The following is a 26,968-nucleotide window of genomic DNA, read 5'->3' on the forward strand; positions in this document are numbered from 1 at the left end:
ATTAACAACCTGTCTTATATATGTAGGGTTTTTGGGGTACTCAAGAGCCACTGCATGTGGTCTGGAAATATAAAAAAAATTGCAGGTAACAAAATGCTTCCGCAGCACCGTCAGTGCCAAGAGCTTTTGTTAGGAGCTGCGCTTTCATGTGCTCTGGAACAAAAAGGAAACAAAAGCGGTCGGAACAAAACGGTCAGATGTTCCTTTTGTTCCGAACGCTTCTGTTGACGCACCCCACGGTGCGCGAATGCGACGCCAATGCCCAACTTCGCCGTGACTACAGTGCAGTACAGTCAAAGCTATCTCTATGACTGTACTGCACTGTAGTCACGGCGAAGTTGGGCATTGGCGCAGTACAGTCATAGTGATAGCTTTGACTGTACTGTGAATTAACACCAACTGCTAATTTTTTTATATTAAATGCGTAGCATTTATTGGGCCAGCTCTTAGGACGATATTCACGGGATGTAGTTTCGTTGAAGAAGGAGGGGGAAACCTTGCTGAAGCAGAGGCATCCCGCTAAAGTTAGCGGGCAGACAGCGGCACTGATGACTTTATGCGACACTATGATACTTGAGACTGTGACATCACATGACACTGTGATGTCTCGTGACACCAAATCATCACGTGATGTCATGGTATTTCACGACCACCATCATGCTGATGACCTAATGTGGCATCTTCATGTCTTGTGACACTGTGACATCACATCACGCGAAGTCATGGCATAATGTCATGGTATTGCATGAGCACCATCACGCTGATGACCTAACGTGACATAACGTCTCGTAGCATTGTGACACTGACATCACGTGACACCGAGTCATCACATGATGTCATAGTTATCACATGACCATCATCACATTGATGACCTGACGTGACATCATCACGTCTTGTAACATTGACATCATGTGACACCAAATCGTCACATCATGCCATTGCATGACCACCATCACGCTGATGACCTAACATGACATCATCACATCTTGCAACATTGTGACGTGTGGCATTGACGTCATGTGTCACCAAGTCATCAGATAATGTTAAGGTATTGCACGACCACCATCACGCTGATGACCTAACATGACATCACCATGTCTCGTAACATTCTGACATCATGTGGCACCAAGTCATCAGATAATGTTAAGGTATCGCACGACCACCATTGCGCTGATGACCTAACGTGACATCACCATGTCTCGTAACATTCTGACATCATGTGGCACTGATGTCATGTGACCCCAAGTCATCACCTGGTGTCATGGTATTGCACGAACACCATCCCGCTGATGACTTAAAGTGACATAATCACGTTTTGTAACATTCTGACATGCAAGACATTCGCATTGCATGACACGTGGTTTCATGGTGTCACATGACATCAGGAGACATCATGAGGTCACAAAGGACCCATAATTGCTATGCATCTGAGTGCCTTTGACATATACCAAAGAAACAGGCAGTTTTTTTTTTGCGTATGTGCTCTTTTGGGAAAATTTTGGGAATAATAATAACAATAATAATAATATTTATTAATGTGTGCCCAAAAACAACCCAAAGATCTTCACTTTGGTGCCCAAAGAATGAGTAAATGCCAAATTAACATGAAACAAATAAAACACATTACAGATAGGTAGCAATCTCTTGCAATTGCTTGTGGTAAACACTGAATATTTCAATACCTGGATTGTCAAAGCGATTTAACAGTGGCTGCATGAGGGTCAAGGGTGAAGGTCACGCATGCATTGGATGACGGGGGAATTTTCCACTGTAAAATCCCAAGCAAGTGCTTGTTCAAAGTTGAAATATAATCATGTAAAACTGGAGTATGGATGCTCCTTAGATAAAAATTATGTAAAGACATGTTCCTTATGTATTTTCCGAATGTTACAAAAGGAAGGAGTGGACACTTATTGTAGAATGGGTGGATGCTCGGTATTGCCGTAGGTGTTTCAGGGAATATGGGAGAATTGTATTGGAATTTCGGGGAGTGTAAGAAAAGCTGGTGGAACTGTTTGGAATATTAGGGAGAATGAGACAATGGGAAATTGTCTAGGTAATTTAGATGTAGGGAAGATGTAAAGCTGTTTGAGAATTTAAGGAAATGTAAGGAAGCTGTGAAATTGTTTTGGAATTTTGGGGAGCATAAGGAAAAAAGGAATTGTGTGGGAACTTTTTTAAGTTTACGGAATAATTTTAAGGCAGTCTGGGTAAAAATATGGCGAGAGTTTGAAAAATCTGCACGTTAGTTGTTTTGTCTTGCACTTTCTTAAACGGATATACTTTGAACAGCTGGCATCCATCTTTTCAGTGCGCAAGGATTGCCATCAATCAGTCTTGAAGTTGAAAGCATGCCATTGGGAGCTCCAGATAGGAATTCAGATTTCTTCAAGCTCCTAAGATACAGTAGGCTGCGACAGTTCAAACCCTGATATTTCTTAAGTCTGGTTGATTCAAACCCATTTAGAAATTTTGGCAGTCCCGCTATGCTTTTAATCCGTTCATAAGCCGTTTAATTAGAATGGCGTTTTCATACAATTGTTTTCGCTCCCGCAGCCCCATTGAGTGTGCTTCTTTCTTATCTGCGGTGCCCTGCAGGGAAGCAACTTCGCAGAGCTTGTTTCCACGGGTGTTGCTTCTCCACAGTGCAGCAGTGCTCGGTGAGAAGCGCACTCAACGGGGCTCAAGCAGGGTACATGTGCGCTCAGAAAACGGGCACAACGCGAAAATTCCGACAGCAACTTTCGCGGACGCTACGACGTGGCAGCATGACGTAGGTCCACGTCACAGCGTCCGCACAAATTTGCTGTGAAAACTCGTGTGGTGCCGGTTTTCATCGCTCATGTGTCACCCGCTTAATAGACAAATTCTTGGCCTGACGAACAAGCTTAATCTTGTTTTAAGTTATCATGTGCTGTCCAAACAGTCTGCGATAAACACCATTTTCAAGGGATAAATAAACTTGTGTCCTACATTTCACAAATGTTACATCTGTGGCATATCTGCTTATTATCAGTAAGCCTATGTGGAGGAAATCTTTAAATATCTGCTTTGTGTGTGTAGCCATTCATATGGCAAGTCATAATTTTATCTTGCATCTGATAATTCAAACAAAATTCGTGTCGAGTCTACTTATTGTCATTCCAAAGCCTGAAACAATCTTATTGTCGTCATTATTGTTTGCTTTTTCGGACTTCAGAGCTAGTGGGAAAACCTACTATACCTCGTTTCACCTGAAGTCCAGACACAGCCGACACTACGAGGTAATAGGACCAATCAAGCAGCATCAGAAGCGTAATGTCGGCTGCATCTGGACTTTAGATGAAACAAAGTATAGCTAGAAATGGTCAGGAAATCTCTCTTAAATGGTCGAGGATTGGGAAATTATAGTTATGGTAGACATCCCACAGTCTGTTTTTCACTCATTATTTTTAAACATTCCCGAAAGTGTAGGTCATGACGAGTTGATTATTTTTCAGGCCTGAGGAAGAAACGAAGGATAAAGGCGATAAAGACCAGTCCAGGTTGACGGACGAGGAAGCTGTTGGCACTGGCTACGTAAGTGGCACGGCAGTTATTTTCTCTTTCACTCACCTTTATGAAAATTTCTGTTCCTCCCTCTTCATGTTTCCCTATCCTTGTGTGCAATTGCTCCGTGCAGATTGCTGCTAATGAAGCCCTGTAGGGACACTCAAATTTTCTACAGCACGTGCAAGACGCTTCACATACCCCACTGTGGCTGTCCCTGACAGCCTACATGGTTTTTTTATACATGCAGGAACAGTTCATCTTCTATAAAGTTGTAATTTTCAAAGGTCACACAATTCCTGGCCTTTTCATTGAAATTGAAGACAGGCAAGATATTTGAATTCTAATTTGCACCTTGTCTTTTTTAATAGATGTGACCGGTTTCTGGATTGGAGTTGTGTAGCTGTGACAGGCTGTACAAATGGAGTGTGTAGTGAAACATACCATTTTAGTTCTACAAGTGTTGTGCTGCTTTTGCTTTCCCCCTCTCGCAGGTTGGATGGCGTGTCTACTACGAGTACCTGAGGAGGATTGGCTGGAAGTTCCTCCTGCCTTCGATGCTTGCCATGTTGATTTGTTATGGCAGCGAGGTGGGTTCTCTGTGACTTTCGGAGTTGTAACTACAGCGCAAACTTTATACAAAAGGAAAGGATCTGCAGTCTCGTGGCACATCAATTCCACCGGTGATGAGCTTTATTTAGTATATTTGGCATGCTGACCTGTTTTAATTTTCTTTCTTCTCACAAACAATTGAAGAATGATACAGTCTTTGTGAAGTGTATGTCAGTTTGTCTTCACTCAAATTTTTTAAAGCATTGGAGAGCTGTCTGCAAAAAGGTAAATGTGTGTTTATTGTATTACTATTGTTGTATTTCTATATTACTATTATGCATTTATTACATTTAATTATATTTTTGTATAATTTCTTGCGCAATAAAATGTAGTAACCCCTTCTGCCACAACCTCCAAAAAGGGTTAGCAGTATTTGTAAATAAATGATTACACAAGTACACTTAAGACTGCTTACGTGTAAGAAGGCGAAAGCCAGTCAAGGACGACATGTAGGACGACTTTTGGGACACGCTCTAGGACGACGCTTATAGGACGACGTCAGGAACGACTTCTAGGACGATTTCAAGAATGTCATCTAGGACAACCTCTAGGACAGCTTAAGGACGAGGTCGAGAACGACACCTTGAGGAAGACACTTATGAGGCTATGGCGTATTTGCGTGGGCTACCACGTTTGCCTGCGGAAGCCGCCATAGATGTAGACGCGATCGCCTCGCAGTCCATCGCTTGAATCACACAACGAGTATAAATGAGGTCCCAACCGCACCTTTTGCACACGGCACTCCGGCGGTGACATGACACTGATGTATGATGACACTTGATGACATCATGCTGATGACGCTCGGTGACATATTTTTATGGGCATCTTTCGGGCACAACAATGCCAACGCCGCCTGTTTCTCACGTAATGTGACAAATGAGGTCGTCCAAGAGGTCTAGGACGACTTCTAGGTTGACTGCAAGGACAACGCAGAGGTAATAGGATAAATAGGGTCGCCCACTGAGCGGCGCGTGCCGTGCAATCGTGTTTTTATGGCCATTTACTTCGATTTTTTGCTCTATAAGACAAGTAAGCCTTAATAAATATAAATAATCAAAGAAAGAATGTTTAGAAAGATTTTTCCTGGTGGTCTATGACCACACCTTGAGACTGTAACCTACTTTTAGAAGTAGGACAGGAACATATCTGAAAATTTTCATTACATTGCAGAGTTCATTAAATAGAGGATCCTTGCATTGATTCTTAACTTTATTTTGGTTTCATTTAGAGGGCGAAATAGGGCCTTTTACCCCCCAGAAACTTCCGTATGACCTGGTCCGATTTGACTTTCCTTCCAGTTTGGATCAAGCGTGTGGCTGAGCAAGTGGTCCACGGACCAGGATCCGTCGCGGAGGAACGGCTACCTGACTGGCTTTGGCCTGTTCCTGGTGTCGACGAGCATCTTCAACTTTGTGCTCTGGATTGTCTTCATGCTGGGCTGCTTGCGCGCTGCCGCCTCCTTCCACGAGCAACTCCTGCGCTCCGTCATGCGCTCCCCGCTCTCTTTCTTCGACACCACGCCAATGGGACGCATTGTCAACAGGTAGGCTGCCAGGCTACGTCGAGGCAGAGTTTTTTTGGACTCGCGACGTTGGACCCTTTTAAATGCGCAGATGCAGACGCAACAGTGTGCTTAAGTAGCAACAATTAGTCAGAGTTCTGTTTGGGACCGAGGCAATGCGTGCCACCTGGCCTGAGCCTGGCCCACGTGCCGGGTTGCCATCAGGTCTTTAGACTGGCCCTGGCTCGTGCAGTGCTCTAAATCCCCTGCCTACTAATAGTGAGTGTCCCTCGTGCCACCCCTTATAAACCATGAAGCCCGACCACAGGTGTGACCCGCGTTTGGGTTTCGGCGCGCTCCTGGCAGATGGCGAAACCACCCTTCGTGCTCCGTTTACCTTGGGCAGTTTGCTCGTTTGTTTTGCTGTTTGACAGAAAGAAAATGCTCCATTTAGCTAAAAAAAAAAAAAATAGTTGCTTGTGAGCGTTCATGCTAAAGCAACGTGGCTTTGTCAGCTGAGATCCACTCTAGCCAACAAAAAAATACAAAACCTTTTTGAATGGGATTCACGCTTACCGTAAAATTCTGGGCAAGCGCCCACTCAAAATTTAGAGATAATCGCGAAAAAATGGGGGATGGGCGCTTGTCCGGTCATCAATTTTACATATCAATGTACTGTGCATATTTTCTCAGATCTTACAAATTTGGGTATGGGCGCTTGGCGTGGTATGGGCGGATGCCCGGTATTCTATGGTAAGCACATGTGACGACAGAACCTTCTGCCTTTCTGATTTTTCGGAATCGGACAATAGTTTGATGGTCAGCGACAGGAATGGTGAAAGCAATGGGAATCCTGCAAGCATTCCATCAACTTAGGCTTCTGCACGTCAGTAGTACTCGGACCAGAAGTCCTCATATAGAGCAAGATATGACACCTGGAAGTCGAGGAAATATCTGTCTCATTTTAATGCAAATTGCCAGTTTAAAATAAAATTTTGCTGTTTGTTCGTACGTTTCTTGAAGAAAAAGAAATGAGCAGGCAAGGGGTTGACTGTTTTGGACGAACCTAGCTCGTCAATGTGGAGCCAGGCTCGCTCATGGCTTAGTTTGGGGTTCTGCCAGTTTGGCAGCACTGACCTTTTTTAAAATTTTGATCCCATTTTGTTTGTGGCAAGAAATCTGATTTGGAAGGCACAAATTTGATGTTGAAGACAACAATTTAGCAGTTTGAAGTCAGAAATTCCCCAAAACTAAAAATGTGGCAGATTCAACGCACTTGTTGGAATCTGCGTTAAGCGAAGTTCTCTCTTCTTTTGTCAGGTTCCATTTAGGTCCCGTCTGCGTGAGGCATGTAAAGCACCCACAAACACACCACAGAGCGCAAGTGGGTGCATTAACATACCATAGTTACTCGCATAATGAATGCACTCTCATAATGAACGCACCCCCCACAACGGGTATTGATATTCAGATTTATTTTTTCCCCTCGCCTAATTAACAAACCTCCAATTTTCAGCTCAGTGAGTCTCGAATTGCGTCCAATTTAGCTAGCCACCAAGCCAATTTTCTTCAGCTGCTAAGCAGTCGGGCCAAGTCAATCCAAGGCAAGCCGCTCTCGTAATGGCTGCAAGTGCGTAGTTGCGGCAGTTGCAAAAGTGATCAACCGTGAAACCGAAGGGCGCACACACTTGATAAAGTTTGGGTCAAGAAATTGCCCAGTCCCGGACGTTCTTTGCCTATCGGATGCATTGATGTAAACAAACACGCCGTCGTCTGTGGTCCGCTTTCGACAGTGAAATCGTTAAAGTCGTTAGTCCTAATTTCACATACTCCAGGTAAAGGCTTTTATTTAATCTGTCACAGAACAGTGCAAAAGGTACACGCTGCGTCGTAGGTTGAGAGTGCCTGGTAGGCCCTGATAACGGCCGTCTCTGTGAACGAAACATGATCCGTGCGAGCGGGTCTCGGCATCGGCAGTCGACTTCTTACGGGTTCTTATATGCGTAGTCTTGGTATATACTTTGTAGGGGTTCTTATACGCTACCGAATACTAGCAGTATATCACCTAAGAACGGTCGCGTTGATTTCCGTGCTGAGTGAGCCTCTTAACGGCGCTTTTCCTTTGACAGAAGGCACGCTGAAAGCGCCCCATAAAGGTTTGCAATTTATAAAGCATAGTTACTGTGGCGTGCCCCCGGCCAGCCGTGGTTGCACCTCCATCATTGGAGATGTGCAACAGTACCTTGCCGTGTTATATTGGCACCTAATTTGACATTTGTACAAAATGTGTAAATTCAAAAATTTTACCTCGCTTAATGAACCCCCCCCCCCCCCTTCCTCCCCCACCCCCAAATATGTGTCAATATTTTGGGAAAGAAGGTGTGTTATTATGCGAGTAAATATGGTATCTTGAAATTGCACCTCTGTCCTCAGGTTCAGCCGCGACATCGAGTCGATTGACAATGACGTGCCCCTGTGCATGAACATGACCATGGGCAACATCTTGTGGGTGACGCTGCTCTCTGTGCTTGTCTGCATCCTGTCCGTCTACTTCATTGCCGTCGTGGCCTTCACCCTCTTCTTCTTTTTGGGCCTAACGGTGAGTCTGTCTTTGGTGTCGCACTCTTCTCCCCAACCCATACTGTTACGATCTGGATGAGCATCGTACTGGCATGTGATCGTGTATCACTATTGCGTGTTGTGCGTGAACGATCTCGGGCTCGCAGAGCGTGTGAACTGCGTGCAAAACTTGCTTTGTTACAGTGAACTCTCACTTGAGCTAACTTTAAAGGCCCGTTCACACTTTTGCGACTGCTTACGACCTCTTAAACCTGGGTTCCTTAAAACTTCTTAAACCAGAGAACACACTGGCGCCATCTATTGGGAAGCAGTGTAAACTCGGCGGTCCGGCATATTTTTTTTTATTTCTCGCGCAATATCCTTTCTTTTTTGGCTCGAAAAACTTTTGTCAATGTTATAAACGAGCCTTTCTATGGGTATTACGCACATTTGACCTCGGAAATCCCACAAAACCTTCGCTTTTGTGAAATGCAGTTCTAGGGTCACCGCATAGATGGCGCCACAATGTCAGTGTGTCCCCTCATTCTAGAAACATTTAAGAAGTTGTAAGAGATCTCGTCTCTCTCAGTCGTACTCGGTCGCAAGAGTGTGAACGGGCCTTAAGGGACCCAAGGAAATAGTGTTGACTTAACTGAAAGTTCAATAAACTGAATACATTCACTAGAACATGGAACAGCATAAGGCACAGCTTACATCGAGTCAGAAGTGTGAAATGCAATTTATGGAGTCATGTACAGTGCTAATCACACATTTCTCTAACGCGCGAGCATTTGACTTTCTTCGTGGAGCGCTAGACGGGTGGCGTTCGCGAAAACTAAGCTAGTCACATGGCGCAACATGGAACGGCCGCTCGAGGGGTGTCCTGCCCACTCTATCATCTTGATAAGCGATAAAGGTAGTGCTTTATGATATATTTTTGTTTTTTGATGACGACATCGTTGATACGCCTTCATCCTTTAGTTTGTTTATTGTTCGAGCAGTGATGCTTGTAAAAAGCGTGCGAGCAGCCTTCCTCGTTCGCCGCCAGCTGATAGAGTGGGCAGGACACCCCTCGAGCGGGCCGTTCCATGTTGCGCCACGTGACTAGCTTAGTTTCCGCAAATGCCACCAGTCTAGCGCTCCCCGGAGAAAGCCGCACGCTCGTGGTTATAGACAAGTGTGATTAGCACTGTACATTTACATATACAAAGTGCATAACAGTTACGTTTCTGCCTTTCCCGTTTTGAAAAAAAAATCTAATTTTCATTTGCACCGGCGCTCTTAAAGTGCATGAAGTAACAAACTGTCCAGAGAGTCTATGTTTTTTTGCACTTCCTCCGGCGCAGCTTGTTGCTGTGAAGTAGCCATACCAAAATGGCATCGTCCGCTGGCTTAAAATATCCCGTGCAGAGTCGTTTCCTATTGGGATTGAAAGCACTTTCTTCTTCAAGCTTCGACCTTTGTTTCACTATCGTTGACAACGTTGACGGTGGAATCCCATAGTCCTTCGCGATTTCCACTTTCCTTTGACCATTGTCCAGACGCTGAAGGGTTTTGAGCTTGTCTGATTGAGACAAGCGCTTCCGTTTCATTGTAGTCATTACGAAAGTGGGTGCACAAACTGCTATCCTGCCGTCTTTACCCAAAGCTAAGATGGCCGAACGGAACCGATGACAAAGAAAAAAACAGATACACCACACCACCGCTTTGCTTTGGCAACACTCTAAACGCCAGCGATGATACTCCGCGAGCATCGGCTACGCCAACACTGCAGAGCACAAAACTTCAATGAACTGATTGCAAAAATAATCCTGGGTCCACAGATCAAGTTCATTGAACTGAAATACCGTATTTATTCGAATATAAGGCAATCACGATTATAAGGCGAAGGGGCAGTTGAAGGACCCGAGAAAAAGAAGAAAAAAAATCGCCATATTGCTATACTGAGCTTCGAATATAAGGTGGGGTATGACTTTAAGACTACCGATTTTAGAAAAAAACCTCTCCTTATATTCGAATAAATACGGTATTCGCTATTCCGAAATTCGTTTTTCGTTTAACTGAAACATTTTTCCATAGAATGCATAGGAAAACGGCAGGGGATTTTTTTATAGTTCGTTATTCTGAAATATTTGTTAAACCGACGTTCGCTGAGGTGAGAGTTTACTGTATACTTGGTTCACAGTGAGTGTAGCCAATATGCATAGCTTCTTTTTTCTAAGCGAAACAAATTGACAAGGAAATGGACTGGACTCATTAGCCAGCCAATTTTGTTGTGCCGTCTGCCGCAAATGAGCTAGGGAACTTTATCTGCACATATGTGGTGGTGTCAAAATGGGAAGGGAAGGGGAGGGGGGGTGAGATTGCCCTTTAGATATATTAAAAATTGAATGGAAACAATATGGAAGAGGGGGCTGAACTTTAGCCCTTCCATCTTTATCATAGTTCCGAAGCTTTTGGCCAAGTGACGTGGGGCAAACCTTGCTGAAGTTCTGCACCTGCTAGGCACGAGGCAGTACGAGCCATCACGAGACATCGGTTTATTAACTGCACACTTGTTTGAAAAATAAACACAGGAAAACCTTATTATATATATTGATCTGCAAAAAACATTTGCACGCCGTTCTAAGTGTATACAATTTGCTGCAAAAACTGTGTCTGAGCTGGCTCCACCGACAACTCCACCTCTCGCCACTGTCCCCCCAAAAAGATTGCTCAATAGAGAACTTTCATTAATATTTGTCGGCAATGGTAAAAGCTGTTGCAACCTGACCGATGTCATGTTATTCACTTACGTCGTACCTCGAGAGTTTCTATAAAACACCCACGGGAAGAGAGGTGAAAGAGGGAGAGGGTTGGGCCGTGCAGAAGCTGGAGGAGCAAAGCTTCGTGCGTCTCTCCACAGGTGATCTCGCTGCCGTCGTTCCGCCACGTGCACCGCCTGCAGTCGGTCACCCGGTCGCCGGTCTTCACGCACTTCAGCGAGACCATCTCGGGGGTGACGTCCATCCGGGCTTTCGGCGTCAGGACGCAGTTCCTGCGCACCCTGGAGTGTCGCGTCGACGACAACATCAACTGCTGTTATCACTCCACGGGTCTGGACGGGTGAGTCGCTGTCGACTTTTCCGCGGCACCCGGGACTCGTCTCCGGCCGAAGCGTTTTCTGCGTGACACTCGTGTTCTCTCCTGCTTTTTCCCGGAACTTCTACGCCCAGCAGCCAGTATCGCGACATCCGACAGCATGACACTCTGGCAATCGTGACGTCATTTGTTGCCACTTTGGGACCGCTTTCGAGGCGTGGGCGGAAAAAGACGCTAAACGCACCAGTCGGAGACGAGTTTGATGCACTGTAATGTCGCTTGGAGTATAGCCGGTGACAGGTTAAGAGTAAAGTGGAAGCTCCCCCCACCTCTTTTCGCTTCAGCAGAGCGAACGCTGGGAGGGTCAACTTTTGGACCCTTCGCTCAAATGGATTAGAATGTTCAGGGTGAATAGATTCCTATTAGGAACGATGACTTCTAAGGTTTCAGCCTCATAAGCCAATTCTACAACATACTATGCTTATTAGGCTCTGGAAGGAAATGACTTCATTAGGAAATGTATGAAAAAATAATAATAATAATAATTGTAATCCACTGTATTGTTTTAATGTGCAGTACAGTAGAATATGCGTAGTGCAAGTTATAGTAAAAATTTATTGTATAAAATGCAACTCTAAAGAAAAACAGTAGCACCCAGAATACACAAAACATTTTCACAAGTCTGTCTATTTTAAAATCTTTAATTTTCGTTTTAATTTTTTTTTGGGGGGTATTATAGGACATTCCTGGGGATGAAGTCTACACTTTCAAAATGCTAAATGACACATTTCCTCATGCAACATTTCCTGTCGAAAAGTGAAACTGAGAAAATTGCATTTGAAGTTTGAACTTTAGGTGTCTCAGTTTTCTGAGAGTCCTAGGCACACAAAATTCACCTGGAGCATAGGTAGCACCTTCCTCTAAGACTTCTAAAAGTGAAAGGTACTGTCAAAAGGGCACTGCTGAAGAGAACACAATATCGCGTTACCGGGCAGGACCAATTATTTGTAAGCCCTGTTTCGGGTCTTGACCAATAAGATTGCTCATACCATATTTTTCGCATTTTCTTTTTTGCTTGGATGTATGGGGTTCTCCTGGCCACTGATACTTTTAAACGGGAAGCTCCTAGTGGCTAAATCTAGAGCAAATGGCACTTCCAATGAGGACGAGATGTTCCTGCCATGTTAAACGAGCACAAAGCAGCCCTAATTAAAAATTTAAAGATTTGCTCCTATGCTGACACAAAGAAAAAAAATTTTGTGACAAAAATCTCGCATGTTTTTAAACGAGTTTCTGAAGCCATTCTATGGGAAGTTAATAAACATGAATATAACAATTTTCAAATAAGTATTTTTTTTTTTTTTAATTTTGAATCTTGGGGTTGTAGTTCCCCCTAAAGGTGTATCCACACGACGGATCGGGCCGCGGACCGATTGATCACGTGATGCGCGGCCCACGGGCCGCCCGGCTGCAATGGGCATCCACACGGCGGACCAAAAGAGCAGACGACAAAGCGAACGGGCCGGTCTAACCCTCGACCTCACAGCTCCGCCAAACGCATGCAGCGAGCTGCTTTGAGGCTATTTGTAAGGAGCCAGGATGGAGGTTGAACGAAAGAGACGTTTGGCCGCGGTGGTCCTGGCGTTGACTATTGAAGATGAGGAGGACTTAAGTGAACCGAAAGGGGCATGCTGCATGAAGCCCTGGATGTGCAGGAAAGATCGTGGTCTGCATAGTCAACTCTTTTCGGAGCTGTTAGTTTCAAACCCTGACGAGTACCGCCGGCTTCTACGCGTCAGCGGGGAGCAGTTTCTACAGCTCCTGGCGCACGTTGGGCCAAGATGTTCTGCCACAGGGACATCTTTAGATGATTATTTGAGTAGTCGTCGCGACTATTGTTCCACAGAGCGGGGAATTGCTCCATGAGCGCGACTAAGTAAAAAGTTTTATCGTCGCACAACAAGAGGTTCGTCTTCTTCGTCTTCAACAGTTGGCACCAAAAGAAAACGACTTTGGATTCCAATCTAAACAACAAAAGTCAGCTTGTTGCCAGACTTAGCGCTTCAATTATACTAAAAACGCAGCGGTCCGCCGCCAAGGTCCGGGCGAGAAAAGTCGCTTGCATTTCTCAGAAGCGTGGGCCGCGGACCGCCGGCGGACCTCGAAAACCGGTGACGTAAGATCATGTGATGCGCGGCCCGCGGACCAAAACAGCAATTTGGTCCGTCGTGTGGATACACCTTGCACAAACCTTTGGGGAATTAATTTATTTGGGAATTTTAGTTTTTTTCATCTCGTTATATATTTATTTAAAATGGAACGTGTTGAATGACACGTGCCTAATCATTTTGGGTTTGCACTCCTGGAACTGAGAACAAAATGCTGACTTCCAGTCAAATGTTGACGCAGTGCTCGTCTCCTCACTGATTCGACACAAGCGCCAGCTGAACGTCTTGCTCGAGTACATTGGAGGTACTTCCTTCCCGCAGGTGACGTCATGCGCTCAAACATAGAGCGGCGTTCTAGTCCTAGCAATGGCTAGAAGAGTGAGCTCCGGGCTTCCAAGAGAAGGAACACCAAAGAGAGACACAGAAAAGCAGAGAAAGAAAGCAGACGATAGGTTAGGCGCATTCTTTTTGCTGCAGCAAGTTTATGGAGCTTCGAGTGCTTGATAACTTCGTTCCCTTTAAACGACGCGCGACACCAGTGTTTGTGTTCAAAATAAAGCTGAAAAACAACTCGGTATTGACCTTGCGAGTGATCTTTTTCTGCTTCTTTATGTACATTAAAGTGGCTAAGAATGCAACGCAGCAGCGAGTGTCCATTTTGGCACTGTTTCAAAGTTCACGGTCTGTTTCCGCTGCCTTTTCGCCGACAGTGCATAACTTTGTTTTTTTTTTGTCGACAAGGTGCCGCATGGTGTTCTCCAACCTTCTTGCGCTGGTGATGACGTCTGGAGCGGTGCTACTAACCGTGGCGGGGAGGGACGCCCTGAACCCGGGTGTGGTGGGTTTGGTGCTCGCCTACACATTGCAGGTGTGTTACCTTCTCCTCAAGCACTCCTTTTAATTTCTTTTAGGCAATCACTTTGTATGGAAACTGCGCACAGACATTGCTTGCTCGCGTCGGTATTAGTCGCGCCGTAGCCGGGCGACAGACGTACCGATTTCACTTAGACTTTGGCGTCGGGTAGAGTCGCAGATCACATTTTTTCGACCGCACGTTATTGCTCTAATGCAGAACAATTTGGGACTCTGATCGAGCAAGATTGGGAATCTCTGATCTCGACGAAGACCAGCACGTCAAACAAATGCCGAGACGGCATAAAAAAGTTGCGGCTGCTTGTGAAAATAATTTTACTATATGCTCTCGTTCGCGCGGGTTTTTCCAAATGCGCTGAGGTACTCGCAAAATAAGAAAACGCACGTTACTCGGACGGAGCATCGAAAAACGCTCGTCTTGGAGCAGAGTGGCGCCTACTTAGTGGTGCGAGCAAAACGAAAGTATGCACGATGGTGCCCGGCAGAGGGGCGGCATCGCCTCCGTCGTGCTGCTTCCGCCGCTGCTGCGCCGCGCATCCTCGGTTTTGCGCTGAAATAATTTGTTAGTGTGCAACCTTGTGTCCAGATGGCACTATGTGACTATGCTGCTGAGTCCAGGCTTTCTATGCAGCAACACAGTCACGTAGCACCACCCATACAGAAGGTTGCACGCTAGCAAATTATTTTGACCTAAGACCGAGAATGTGTGGGGCGGTGGCGGCGGCGCAGTGTGCGTTCTTGGTCTTGTGCCAGTGTGCGATAGTGCCTCATGACGAGTAGCTCTTCATTCTAAGGACATTTGGAAAGTTGTCACTTTTAGGTCTATTCTTTGGTATAGTTTAGAGTAATGGTGTGGGTTTTCAATCTTTGCACCATTTCTGTCTTTGCCTTTCAGTAGCCGACTGTCATGGAGAGGGAAGGCACTTAAAAACGTGCTGAACATAGTGTGAACATAATGGAAGGTCTCTGGAACTACGATGCAAGAGATCTTGTAAGCTACTGGCTTGCAACAGGGGGAGCTGTTTTAATGAAGTATCAACTTAGAAGATTTCGAGCAGTGCGTTCGGTCGGGTTTCGCTACGTCTATTTAAGGAATTTTGGCATTTGTGAATCGCTCGGCACGAAACATAATCTGATTCAGCTTAGTTGCCTAAGTCGTTGCTTCATTTCATTTGGGGGTTGAAATGTTTCGGCGTGAACGTGTAATCTTCGGAGTTGACGGTGAACAAACTTCTTCCACTTGCATTTAGGTGTCTGATGCAGCGTCCTACACATACAAGATGTTTGCCCTTCTTGAAACAAGCTTGGTAGCCGTGGAGAGGGTAAAGGAGTACTTGCACCTAACGGAAGAGGTAATTTGGTTTTTGTTACTACCATTCGAAAGATCTCTGTGGCAGTGCTTACATCGGATGCCATATGTTTGCAGGAAACTAAGTAACTTCTTGATGTATGCAACGAAGTTCATTGTTTTTGCATGCGTGGACTACTACTATAAAAACAAGAATCAAGTGCCTATCTAATATTTCGAGGTTATCTTTAAAAAACTTGGCGATGGGCATTTGTTAGGTCCGAGAGCAAAAATGTGGAGCAGGCTCAGTGCAAGGTGGGCTTCACTGCTTTGCACCGGCACGTCCACATTAAGTTTAACTGCTCCGTACTGGCTTACTTGACACTGAAAGATTGCCCCACTTTATCTTTTCTCAATTATGATTACAAGCCGGACATTGCTCCGAATATCTCGCTAATCAGCCGCATGTCCTAATCAAGATTGAAACCATACAGCTCTGTTTGTTTGTTTTTTTACTTCCTGCTAACGCCTTGCTCCTGTCACTTTAACTGTACTATTCTTGTTTAAACACACAGTTGTGGGGACAATACTATAATGTAAATTTTTATTCGCTTGTATTTATTTATTACCTGAATTACGGGGCGACTTGAAAACGTGAAGAGAAACCATTTTCCATGGCATATTGGTGGTAGTGCAAATAAAACCAAACATAATAGATGAACTGCATACAGTAATAAAATTCAAGCATGTGCCAAATCCATACTAGAGATATAGTGAACTAAAAAAAAAAAAAAACTGTGAATTAGAATGCTACAAAGAAAAGGAAAGAGTGTTTTACCTCCTTCTCCCACTGCAGCGAGAAAAATAGGTTACAGTAAAGAGAAATTTACATTGAAGAAAGTCTACATGGGTATCGTAAGTCGCCGATAGATGACCAGAGTCGTTCAAAAGAAGTGCACGTTTCAAACTACTCTTTTTTTCGGCAACTTTTTTAGGCACCGTGGAGGAATGCGGAGGTTCAGCCTCCGGCGGAATGGCCCACCCGTGGAGATGTCACATATGCCGACTACAGCGCCTCGTACCGCGAAGACCTCGAAGATGTGCTGCGCCATATCAACTTCACGGCGCACGATGGACAGAAGGTAGGAGGATGCAGAAGTGTTGGTGTCTCAACCCACAAAACTCCTTTTTTTTTTTTTTTTTAAGTTTTTGTTTGACAGGAGGGCAGTAGGAGAAAAAGACTTGGCAGAAAATTTTCGTGCCTTTTGCCCCTTCCCCTAAAAAAACAAAAAATTTTAAACAATGTTAAATAGATTGGCAGACGAGTGCATCTAATTTCATTTTTGAGATCCTTATTACTTTAATAAGAACACATTTCAGTTCATACTTAGTTCATGGGGAAGATTCCAGGCTCTTGGGAGGCCATTTTGGCTTTCGAATCTTGCGGCGGACTTCGAGTTCCAAAAAAACACTCTGAATTACGAGTGCTAAATACCTATCTACTAGATGGCGCATTGGTTCCACGACACATATTATATATTTCCCGACATCTCACCTTAATTTTTTTTCTTTCCTTCAGGTGATTCATATGCGCATGCACGATTTGTAAAGACGTCATTATGCCAAACTGCTGGCCAAGTTCGTATGTCATGTTGATGTTTAACAGTATGCATCTCATATAACCGGGATGAAGATGCCCTAAGCCAAGGTTAACATGTTACTTGCATTTTTTGTCTGACCATGAGCAAAGTGAATCGAAACGTCTGGTGAACTTTGTGTCTGGTACCTTCGTCGTGTTTCGTGTAGTGCCTCCAAGTATGCTTTGCTTGAATCCCACGACAGATTGGTCTTGTGGGAAGGACGGGCGCCGGAAAGTCATCCTTTGCCCTGGCACTCTTCAGGATAATTGAACCAAGGACCGGCTCGATTGTCGTAGACAGCGTGGACATCACCAAGATTGGCCTCCATGACCTCCGCTCGAAGATGACAATCATTCCTCAGGTGAGTTCTGGCGCAACGTTTTCGGCGGCTATTTATTTTTTTATGCACGCTCTGCAGATAGTGTTCCGAGGTGCCGATAAACTAGCCAGCCTAAATCTGCCAATAATGGACCCTTTCCAAACTATAGCGCAATGTGGTAGCTCGAATAGTGGTTTAAATTTTGCCATACTAATTGTCAGGAATGAAGCGCTAGTCTAGTATTTTATTCTGCATCGTCACTTTCGCCACTCAGCGGCGGTTCTTTCTCTATCTCTCAATTTTGGCGATGACAAAGATACAACTGGTCAGAACAAAACACCAAGCCACATAGACACCTCGATCAAATTTTATACATCAAGGGGCTTTCAGAGCTGGTTACGGGCCGCCAACAGGTCGAAAGGACCCGATTTAGAAATTGATGCTCGCGAAGCTCTTATATATTCAATTCCCGCATCGCATCATACTAATGTCTCGAATGTATAGGCCTCGCATCATCCACCTAGGAGTGTCTTCAATGTTTTCTTCACCAGTAATCAGAAGGCTGCCATTAGCGACCACAGTGGCCAAAATGAATTTCGGAAGGGGTCTCGTAGCTGGAGCATGTGCTTTGCAATATCTAAAGAAAAAAAATAGTGTCTTGCGGTTTGCCTACTTGACTTCGGTGTAGTGAGCAGCCCTGAGAAAAGATTTCCATCTTTGTATCACTGTTGTAGCTCTTCATTTTTACGTAAAGGCTTGCTCGCACACTTGCACATGACTACGACCGAGACAAGAGCAGTTTTTAAGCGTCTTGCAATGGCTTACGACCGGATGCGCAGCAATGCAGCCAGTTGTAAGCCGTCCTGAAAGGCTTAAAAGCTGGTCTTGTCTCAGTCGGTCGGAGTCAAGCACAAGTGTGAACGGCCTTGTTTTTGTCATTTTTTTTTTCCCCCTAGTAAAGCAAGCTGTCTGCTGCTGTAATGTGGCCGAAGGCCGGTCGAGCTGCGGCAGCCTTTTTCTTAGTCTGTCATCAACTGTAGTCGCTGACAGAAACGCAGGGCGAGTCCCGGGCATCTCATCGCCTCACAGCCTATGAGAGTACAGCGTCAGCCCATAAGATCGCCGAAAACGAATCGAGATGCCGGAAGCGTGAACATAGAAGGCCACACTCTGTGTTTGCTGTCAGTGAGAGATAAACTGGTTGTTATAGTTATATTTCAAGGACAGCAAGGTGTCAGAAAGCTGCCTAGAAATTGTTAGTACCATATTTAATCTAGGGTAGGCTGACCTTTTTATGAAGGTCTTTATGTCTTCTTTCGTGCAGAACCCAAGGGGACCAATCATTAAAACTTACGAAAGGAGTCATGATGTGGCAGAAGCAGAGTTAACGTTTGGAACGAAAAGAAGAATGCGATCCACATGCAACTCATTTCTGTGTTCTGATGTTATAGGTGCCCTGTCATTCGCTGGGCGTCTTGCGTAAATCGAAATGATTAGCTCTTTTTGAGCGTTGCAGGAAGAGGAACTTTTTCGTGAACAGGTTGACCTTTTTTTGAATACGGCAGTTTTTTGCCTCTTCATCAACTATTGACATATACTCAGCTTGCCCTATCCGTACCATATTTTCCGGACTATAGTCTTCACCCGATGCATAGTCTGTGCCCAGTGCCTTGTCCACACATAAAGTATTCTCGTGCATGGCACACCTCAACAAATGCCTATCTTTATTAACTCGCAAAGAAGCATGTAGCATACATAAATCATCATAACATGCTCCGTCATTCACAAAATCTGTCGCATCTCGTCATACTAAACAATCTTGAAAAAAAGAAATCCTTGTTTATAGTTCGCACCTGTAGATTGTCTGCGCTGCATAGAATTTAAACTTTGGACATGTATACTCCACAAGCTATAGTTGGGAAAATATGGTAGTCGAGCATGTGTCGTCTTCTCATTGCCCGTGTGGCCGTGCGAACGTAGGACCCGGTGCTGTTCGCTGGAACGCTACGCTGGAACCTGGACCCTTTTGACGAGCACTCGGACGAGTCTGTCTGGAGGGCTTTGGAGCAGGCTCACCTGAAGGACTTCGTTGGGCGCCAAGAATTGGGGCTAAATCACGAAATCGTCGAAGGAGGAGACAACCTAAGGTGATTTCTCAGTCTGCGTGTTTCTCAGTTCCTTCACCTCAAAAAAGTTCCACTCATTGTTGCGATAGATGGGGACATTGATTGATTTATTGTCAAAATCACGATTTAATTGGCAAATTAATTGATTGACCAGCAAAATAATCAACGAGTTAATCAATATTACTTTGCAAACAAATAAAGAGGCTTAAAGTAATAAAATGGTCTCGCATTACACATGCTTCTTTGCAAACCTCATTCAATGCTATGTCGGGAAAATGAAGGAATCAATCGACTATTCGATCCATCATCCAATTTATCGGTCCCATTTTATGGATTGACCGGGTGTACAGGAAATTGATTTCACACATGGATTCAAAACATAAGTTGCCCACGTGAGCCAGTATGGTTTTGATCATTTCCTTTGCAGTGCTGGTCAGAGGCAGCTAGTGTGCCTGACGCGAGCTCTGCTGAGGCAAAGCAGGGTTCTTGTTCTGGACGAAGCGACATCGTCGGTGGACTTGGACACGGACCACCTGGTCAAGGAGACCATCCGCACCGAATTCCGCGACACGACAATCATCACCATTGCCCATCGGCTCCACACCATCATGGACTGCGATAGGTGAGTCGAGCTGTGGTGCCTGAAATGCGTCGCCGACTCCGTTTACCCCTAAGCAAATAGTGCGGTGGATGGCTCACACCGGCGGGACCAGTCGACCTCTGTCATTCCGTCACTTCACCCTGCTCTCTGCACTTGGGTACGGGCTAGAGCGTGGTCGTGTGGGGAGGGATAGACGTATGACTGATTCAGTGAGCATGTCGATTCCGCTGCACTGTCAGCTTAGGAACGGATTAGACCGTCCTGTACTGGCCCTTCAGTCACGTTCCCTGATGCAAAGGCAGTACAAGACGGTCTACACTTCTGTTTCGCTGCAATGAAAAAAAACTCTCATGGGAACCGCCATGGCATATTTCTTTGCCATTTCTTCGGCAGTCGGCTGGGACTTACAATTAATCTGTGAAGCACCAATCGTAGACGAGTACCAGCGGGATGCTGATGCATCACTTGTGTTCAATTTGTGCCTGGCACTCGATCGATGCAGACGTCGAAACGAATCAAGTTTGCAGAACTTGTGTTAAATGAACACCAGGCTCTGTGGATAACGAGTCAGACAGACCACCCTCTCTAGTTTTATCTCCTCACCATTAGGCATTGCTTTCAAGTGACTGGAACTGGTTATATTCAGGGACTGTGTCATTCGTTTTGCAGGTAGTAACTCTGTTCATGTTCAACTTTTCAGGATTCTCGTGTTGTCAGGAGGCGAAATCGCCGAGGAGGGTTCGCCCAAGGAGTTGCTTCAGAGGGAAGACGGCCTGTTCCGAGCAATGGCGAAAGATGCGGGGCTCGCGTAGTAATTCATTTTTCACTCGTATTTGTGTCGGATGCTTCATTAGCTCACCCGGGATGAGATTAGTATCTGCTGAGATGGAGCCGTTTTTGGCACCGGAAATGCTGGCATTTCGTCGTGTCGATATTAGTTGACATGCAGTCTTATCTTTAATTTATGTTTGCATGGTTCTAGTTCTCTCTTTCTTTTGGTTTACGTTTACAGACTGCATTCATTTAGCTTTTACGAGAGCGAGGTTCAAAATAAACCTGCCATTGTACCACGTGTCCTTTGTGTACGTGTGAGTATCTGGTCGTCTAGTTGCAGGTTTTGTTTTAAAATACCAGCACTGCAAACAACTGCTTAGCCCAAACTACCAACATGATTTTTTTTTGTTTAACTAGACATTAAGGTTGCCTTAAGCATGCTTCATGACTGTTTGGGGAGAGATGTTGAAGTAGACCTAATTTCACATCCTGCTTTATAGGCACATGATGGACAGCGAATAGCTTTGGCCTCGTCACAGTTATGCCCGGCAGTCGCAAACGATGCACGCGACGGGTTCTAAATCACGGGGCGTCATTATATAACAAATCGGCCCATCTGTAAGCGACAAAGAATGAGCTGCTTTTCTCGTGTCAGTTGGAATGATTATGTGCATCTTTCCTGATGGCCTAAAGTTATCTGGTGTCCCTAGCATGGTATCCAGTTATCTTTAAGTCACAAGCGTTTATGCGGTGCGCAGGTTCGTCTGCATAGACCTCAAACCAAGCTACCTTGAGGTCTACTAACTATTCTTCAATCAGAGCTCGGTGTTCTAACGTCATCACAACCCCTGCAAAAAAAGCAGACGAACTTGTGCATTGCATAAAGCCCCGTTCATAATAGATGGTGACGGTGCAGTATTCTTTGGGTCCAGAGTTGTTGAATGTGAGCAGACACCATAGATGGTGGGTAGCAAATAAAATGGCTCAGTGTCATGTGAAATAAACATCTTTTGATTCACAAGAAGGGGGCTTTACCTCCTGAATAAACAATTTATATACTATGGTACATTGATTTATAAAGAAACTTCCACGTCTTACGGAGAGAGGACGGCGGCAGTAAGTTGGAGAACTGTGTGGTGCAAATGAATGAATTTGTTTGTGATGTACAACTTTTTGTCCTGACGGACCTCGGTAGATAAGAGTAGAATGTCCGAAGCGTATCTTCCGTTGCAGAACGGGCAACAAAAATCGGCGCCTATGCATAGGAAGCTCAAACTTTTACCGAATGTGCACTAAGCAGGTCAGTTTTCTTCTGAAATTTCAAGGGACAGTTCTTTTGTAAAAACTTTGAGCAAAACACTTGCCAAAGTTAAGGTTGGGTGCACTCGCAGAGACCGAGTTAGCTACGCTGATTTACTCATGGTGCCATCTGATAGCCACAGCGAGCGGATGACGGACTCCGTTGTCTGCTCGCAGCGCCTATCAAGAGATGACACCACAACTAGTAAATTACGTTGCTAATTCAGTCTTCTGTGAACGCTCCCAACCTTGACTTTGGCAAGTTTTATTTGGCCTTTGTGGCAAAAGTTACGTGGCCCTACCTAACGGCCTAATGGTAACTTGTGCACGTGCGACATTCAACGAAGTTTTTAGATGCCTACTACTCAACCAAGACATGTAATTATTTTGTGTCTTTTGTTAACTGAGAGCGTCTGCGAGCACAACATCGCTTCGTCAACTGCGCGTCATCGCCGTGACTGAGCCGGCCAAAGCAAAACTGTGCTACGCCTGTTGGATGTAGTTTAAGGAAGGTGTGAAGGATTGTGTCGCCCTTGCTCGATCGTGCCCGGAAAAAAGCGGGTGGCATGTTTTGGAAGACAAGTGAAGCTATCCTGATCGTGACAACGTTGTCCTACCGTGGTGAACTCATGAATGACATTCACATGAATACAGTTGCAGGGGTTGCTGGTACAAACGTCGAAAGGCTATTTTAGATTCTAGAATCCAGGCGATAAGGTAAGAAAACTAGTAATGTGTCCGACTTGTTACAATCACGCGACACTCCTGGGGACATATCCCGTTTGTTCGACCTGTTCTGTTTGGGCAGACGCACACAAGTGCTGTTGTGTTTGACGACGTGGGCGAGTAATAAAATCGAAAGGATATGGTACCAGTGGTTTCATGCTATGTTTCACGTCTTGCTTCAATCGTGTTGTACCTATGTATCTGTCGGCTTGGTCGTCTGCAAAAGTCGGTGAGTCAGCCATAGCTTTCGGACATATCCTGGCAATTTCACAACCTTTGGAACAAGCAGAGTTCAACTGAACATTGCTTTTGTTGCGATGGACGAGTGCTGTGCCGTGAAACTTTCCTCCTGCGCCAAAGCAAAAAAAAAATTAATAAATGTGACTCAGCAAGATTCCAACCTCCGATTTTTACACACGGGCATCTTTAGAGTTTAGGTGAGCACTTGCAAAAAATTTTTAATAAAGAAAAAGAAAAAAAAGTTTCAAGTTGCCACCTGAACAATCTTTTGGCATAAAGACTATTGTTTATAAAACTAAAAACCCCGTTCTAGATACTGGGAAACTATGACAGGTAAGTTTGGCTTCCATCCTTGTAGAAAAAGAATGGGTGTTTCTCTTTGACAGAGTTCCTTACTTGAATATTTGGTTGATCCTGGATTTTGTCATAGAAGACTTGATTGAATCCAATGATATTAGGGGTGGGAGGGCACTCAAAATGGACAGGTAGGAGAACTTTTGAACCACCTCTGTGATTTGAAAAACCTGCAAAAGCCAATAAGACAACAAAGGACACATGGCCACATCGTTCAAATACCAAGAGGTTGGTAAAATAGAAGCCTTCATGACTTGGCTAACGTTTTCAGCATCAGCTGCTGTTCATGAACTTTGCACTACTGCAGGATAAAGCTGTTCATACTGCTTCGCTTTCAGTCATTTGCATGTTGATAGAGATTCGTTGTGTGTTTTGATGGGAGGTGACATGAAAGTTTTGTGAGAGTTGTCACTACAGCTCTGCTCACTAACACCGAAAGAAATGTCATTGATCGAACTTGGGAACCCGTTAAACTTATTAGTTTATTTTGTAGGTTAAAACTGGGTTAAAAACACCGAGAGTGACCTCTGCTGTTCAAGTCCTGTATAGAGTTTTGAAATAATTTCTTCTAAAAATAATTATAGAAAGGAAAGTCTTTAAAGGGACACTTCAACGAATTTTGAAATATTCCCGTCGTGTTCAAAAATGGGTTGAATATGATCCACAATATCCGTAAATGACAATCGCACGTTTGTATTTTGAGCCTGGTGGCTGTATTTTTCGTTATAAACGGCCCGCTCTGGCAAGCGCTCGGAGAAGGCCCAGCGGAGACCACGTGACATCCAACGCAATCGTGACGCAGGTCGTCTCAGGACGAGCAAAGCTACGGCAATGCTGACGTCGAGAGGATGGCCTAGTTGTTCCAGCCACCGAAGCGGCTGCTTTTGTACGAATTTTGAGTGTCGGATTAACCTTCTGTAATCTTGTAGGGGGACAATATCGACTTCTGTGACACACAAAAGGCATTCTCGGGAAAAGGGGAGTTCCTCCTGCCCCTCTTCTCTCGTCGTGGCCGGAGGCGAGACAACCTCCGTCACTAGCTGTCAAGGTTCCTAGACGGGCATTACAAGCGAGGCGTTAGCGACATCCACCAGGTGCTCTTTGCTAATCGTTTAATTAGTTTTAAAATACTTTTCATAACTTTTTTAACAAGATATTGGTATGTTAGATGTGATACTGCTCCTTTGAACTTATATAAACCAAAAAAATGAGCGCCGAAATTTCGTTGTAGTATCCCTTTAAACCACACAGATGAGAACTGGACTGAGGCTAAAAATTATTTGCAAACTGAATTTACACGTTCATTTTTAGCGCACGCAGACAGCACAGTGCTTCAACCGTGATATGGTAGCAGCACATCTAATGAGTAACTATCCTTTCAAGATGTATCTGGCCAAATCCATGCTAGCAGATATTTCTAACCCAGTGGTGCAATGTAGGCTAGAGGCGCTTGCATCAAGGCATGAAGATTCCATTAAGAAATACTTGAGTGTCAGAACCCAGATTGGTTCTCATTAAATTACTTATATGTCTTATTATGATGTGTACCGCTAATAGATCCAGCGGTCCAAACAGATGCAAGGTGAAGACTCATCAACTGTTGCCAAGCCACCATGGACGCTTCAAACAAATATATGAAGAAAATGCCAGCGAGGTGTCAACAAAAGACAAGTACAAGGTGTCACAAAAGAAAATTTACACGGACTTTTTAACCGCAAAAATGAACTAGGCATCGCCGAACGCTCATTCTCCGCCCAGAGGTAGAGGTAGAGGTCACAACCAGATGCCAAAGTTTCAGCCCGATCCGATAACTTAATCAAAAGTTATAAGTAATTTTCTGAAATTTTCAATGCGAAAATGGAGCCCATTTTTGCCCGTTTTCGGTTTCTGGTGCCATAGAGCCCCATGTGTTCGAAAACTCCGTCGGCCGCCATTTTCTCATTTGAAATGGAATGCTCATAGGCTACTTAGTATATACACCAAGTTACGCAATTTTTAGAGCTCTGATAATTGCAATATTCAATTTACGAATTTTTATAATTTTCATCTGGCGACCAGGCAACACTGCTCAAGTTAGTCACACCATGGTGTCCATAAACCACGTGACCATGAACACTCTCATTCTAGGCGCCCCCATGATCGCCCAAGCTCTTCTCGACGCGGTACGAACAAAACCGCTCGAACAGCTCGGTAAACTGAAAGCTATTCTCGCTCTCTCCCCCCGGCCAGTTGACCTTCCAGCCTGCATGCGCCTGAGGAGACATTACCGGACGACGGTGACCACGTCGAACTCTTCGTCGCTGGAGCTCGTCGCCAGCGGGTCGCAGTCAAAATGAACAGCTTCCAACGTCCCTTGATAGCAATCACTCTCATCGCTGCTGCGATCAATGTCGAACACTTCGACAAGGCGATCGATGTTGTAGACGTAATCGTCAGAGACCGGATGCTGGAAACGTGGAAGGTAAACGAGGAAGCTGAGGCTCGATACGCCAAGAGAGCCAAGACTGTGAGTGCGTGCAAGGAGACACCGCGCTGGAGGCTGGCTACGTCATCAGCCTCCAGGTCCGCCCGGATCTGCCCCTCCGAGGGGCCCGCACATAAATCGATTTATCCACGAAATTATCGCGCCTTTTTCAAAACAATTTTAGCAGGATTATAGGAACATACAATGGGTCCTAGCAGTATAGTTATGTAATATTTTATTTTTGGCGCGTCATAACCCCTTTAAGTTATCGGATCGGGCTGAAACTTTGGCATCTGGTTGTGACCTCTAGCTCTACCTTTGGGCGGAGAGTGAGCGTTTGGCGATGCCTAGTTTATTTTTGCGGTAAAAAAGACCGTGTAAATTTTCTTTTGTGACACTCTGTATATATGTCCAGCTGCCTACTTTTTCACAGTGCACCGCTGCACCGTGGAGAAGCGCACTCACTGACACGGCTGCTTGTAAAGCACCTAGTTTATGAACAGTGGAGGCGTATTCAGTGGGGACCTTTAGCAAACCGCTGCCGCACTCTGAGAACCGCACTACCGGAGCCTTTGAAGCACGCTTTTTTGGCGCGCGCCCCGCGGTCAGGGCAACCTCGGGGCGCGCGCCAAAAAAGCATGCTTCAAATGCTCCGTTTTTAACGAAAAGGGTTGCAAGTAAGCTGCTTGTATTCGCGACTCCAGCAAAACGGACGCCGCCAAGCGGGAAAACCGGGAACCAGCCGGTCCAGGTCGCTCCGCGCCCCTCCGCGTCTCTGGTGGCTTTCGCGGAGACGTGTTGTCGGCGCGGTGGCG

The 26,968-nt window shown here is 45.1% G+C and overlaps 1 protein-coding gene across 1 annotated transcript in view; it reads left to right on the forward strand.

Annotated features, from left to right (window-relative positions):
- The window catches only part of LOC8050743 (multidrug resistance-associated protein 1), a 57,790-nt gene extending 36,420 nt beyond the window's left edge, over window positions 1-21,370 (forward strand). Inside the window, exons 20-31 of the mRNA XM_029984309.4 lie at window positions 3,480-3,558; window positions 4,023-4,118; window positions 5,439-5,683; window positions 8,075-8,240; window positions 11,106-11,305; window positions 14,191-14,317; window positions 15,573-15,674; window positions 16,606-16,752; window positions 17,453-17,611; window positions 19,550-19,716; window positions 20,123-20,317; window positions 20,997-21,370. Of these exons, the coding sequence (XP_029840169.2) occupies window positions 3,480-3,558; window positions 4,023-4,118; window positions 5,439-5,683; window positions 8,075-8,240; window positions 11,106-11,305; window positions 14,191-14,317; window positions 15,573-15,674; window positions 16,606-16,752; window positions 17,453-17,611; window positions 19,550-19,716; window positions 20,123-20,317; window positions 20,997-21,108 (1,795 nt within the window). The 3' untranslated portion in view covers window positions 21,109-21,370. The remainder of the gene's footprint in view (window positions 1-3,479; window positions 3,559-4,022; window positions 4,119-5,438; window positions 5,684-8,074; window positions 8,241-11,105; window positions 11,306-14,190; window positions 14,318-15,572; window positions 15,675-16,605; window positions 16,753-17,452; window positions 17,612-19,549; window positions 19,717-20,122; window positions 20,318-20,996) is intronic.
- Window positions 21,371-26,968: the final 5,598 nt, after the last annotated feature.

Source organism: Ixodes scapularis, unplaced genomic scaffold, assembly GCF_016920785.2.
Source record: "Ixodes scapularis isolate PalLabHiFi unplaced genomic scaffold, ASM1692078v2 PGA_scaffold13__105_contigs__length_92229423, whole genome shotgun sequence".
Taxonomy (NCBI): Eukaryota; Metazoa; Arthropoda; class Arachnida; order Ixodida; family Ixodidae; genus Ixodes; species Ixodes scapularis.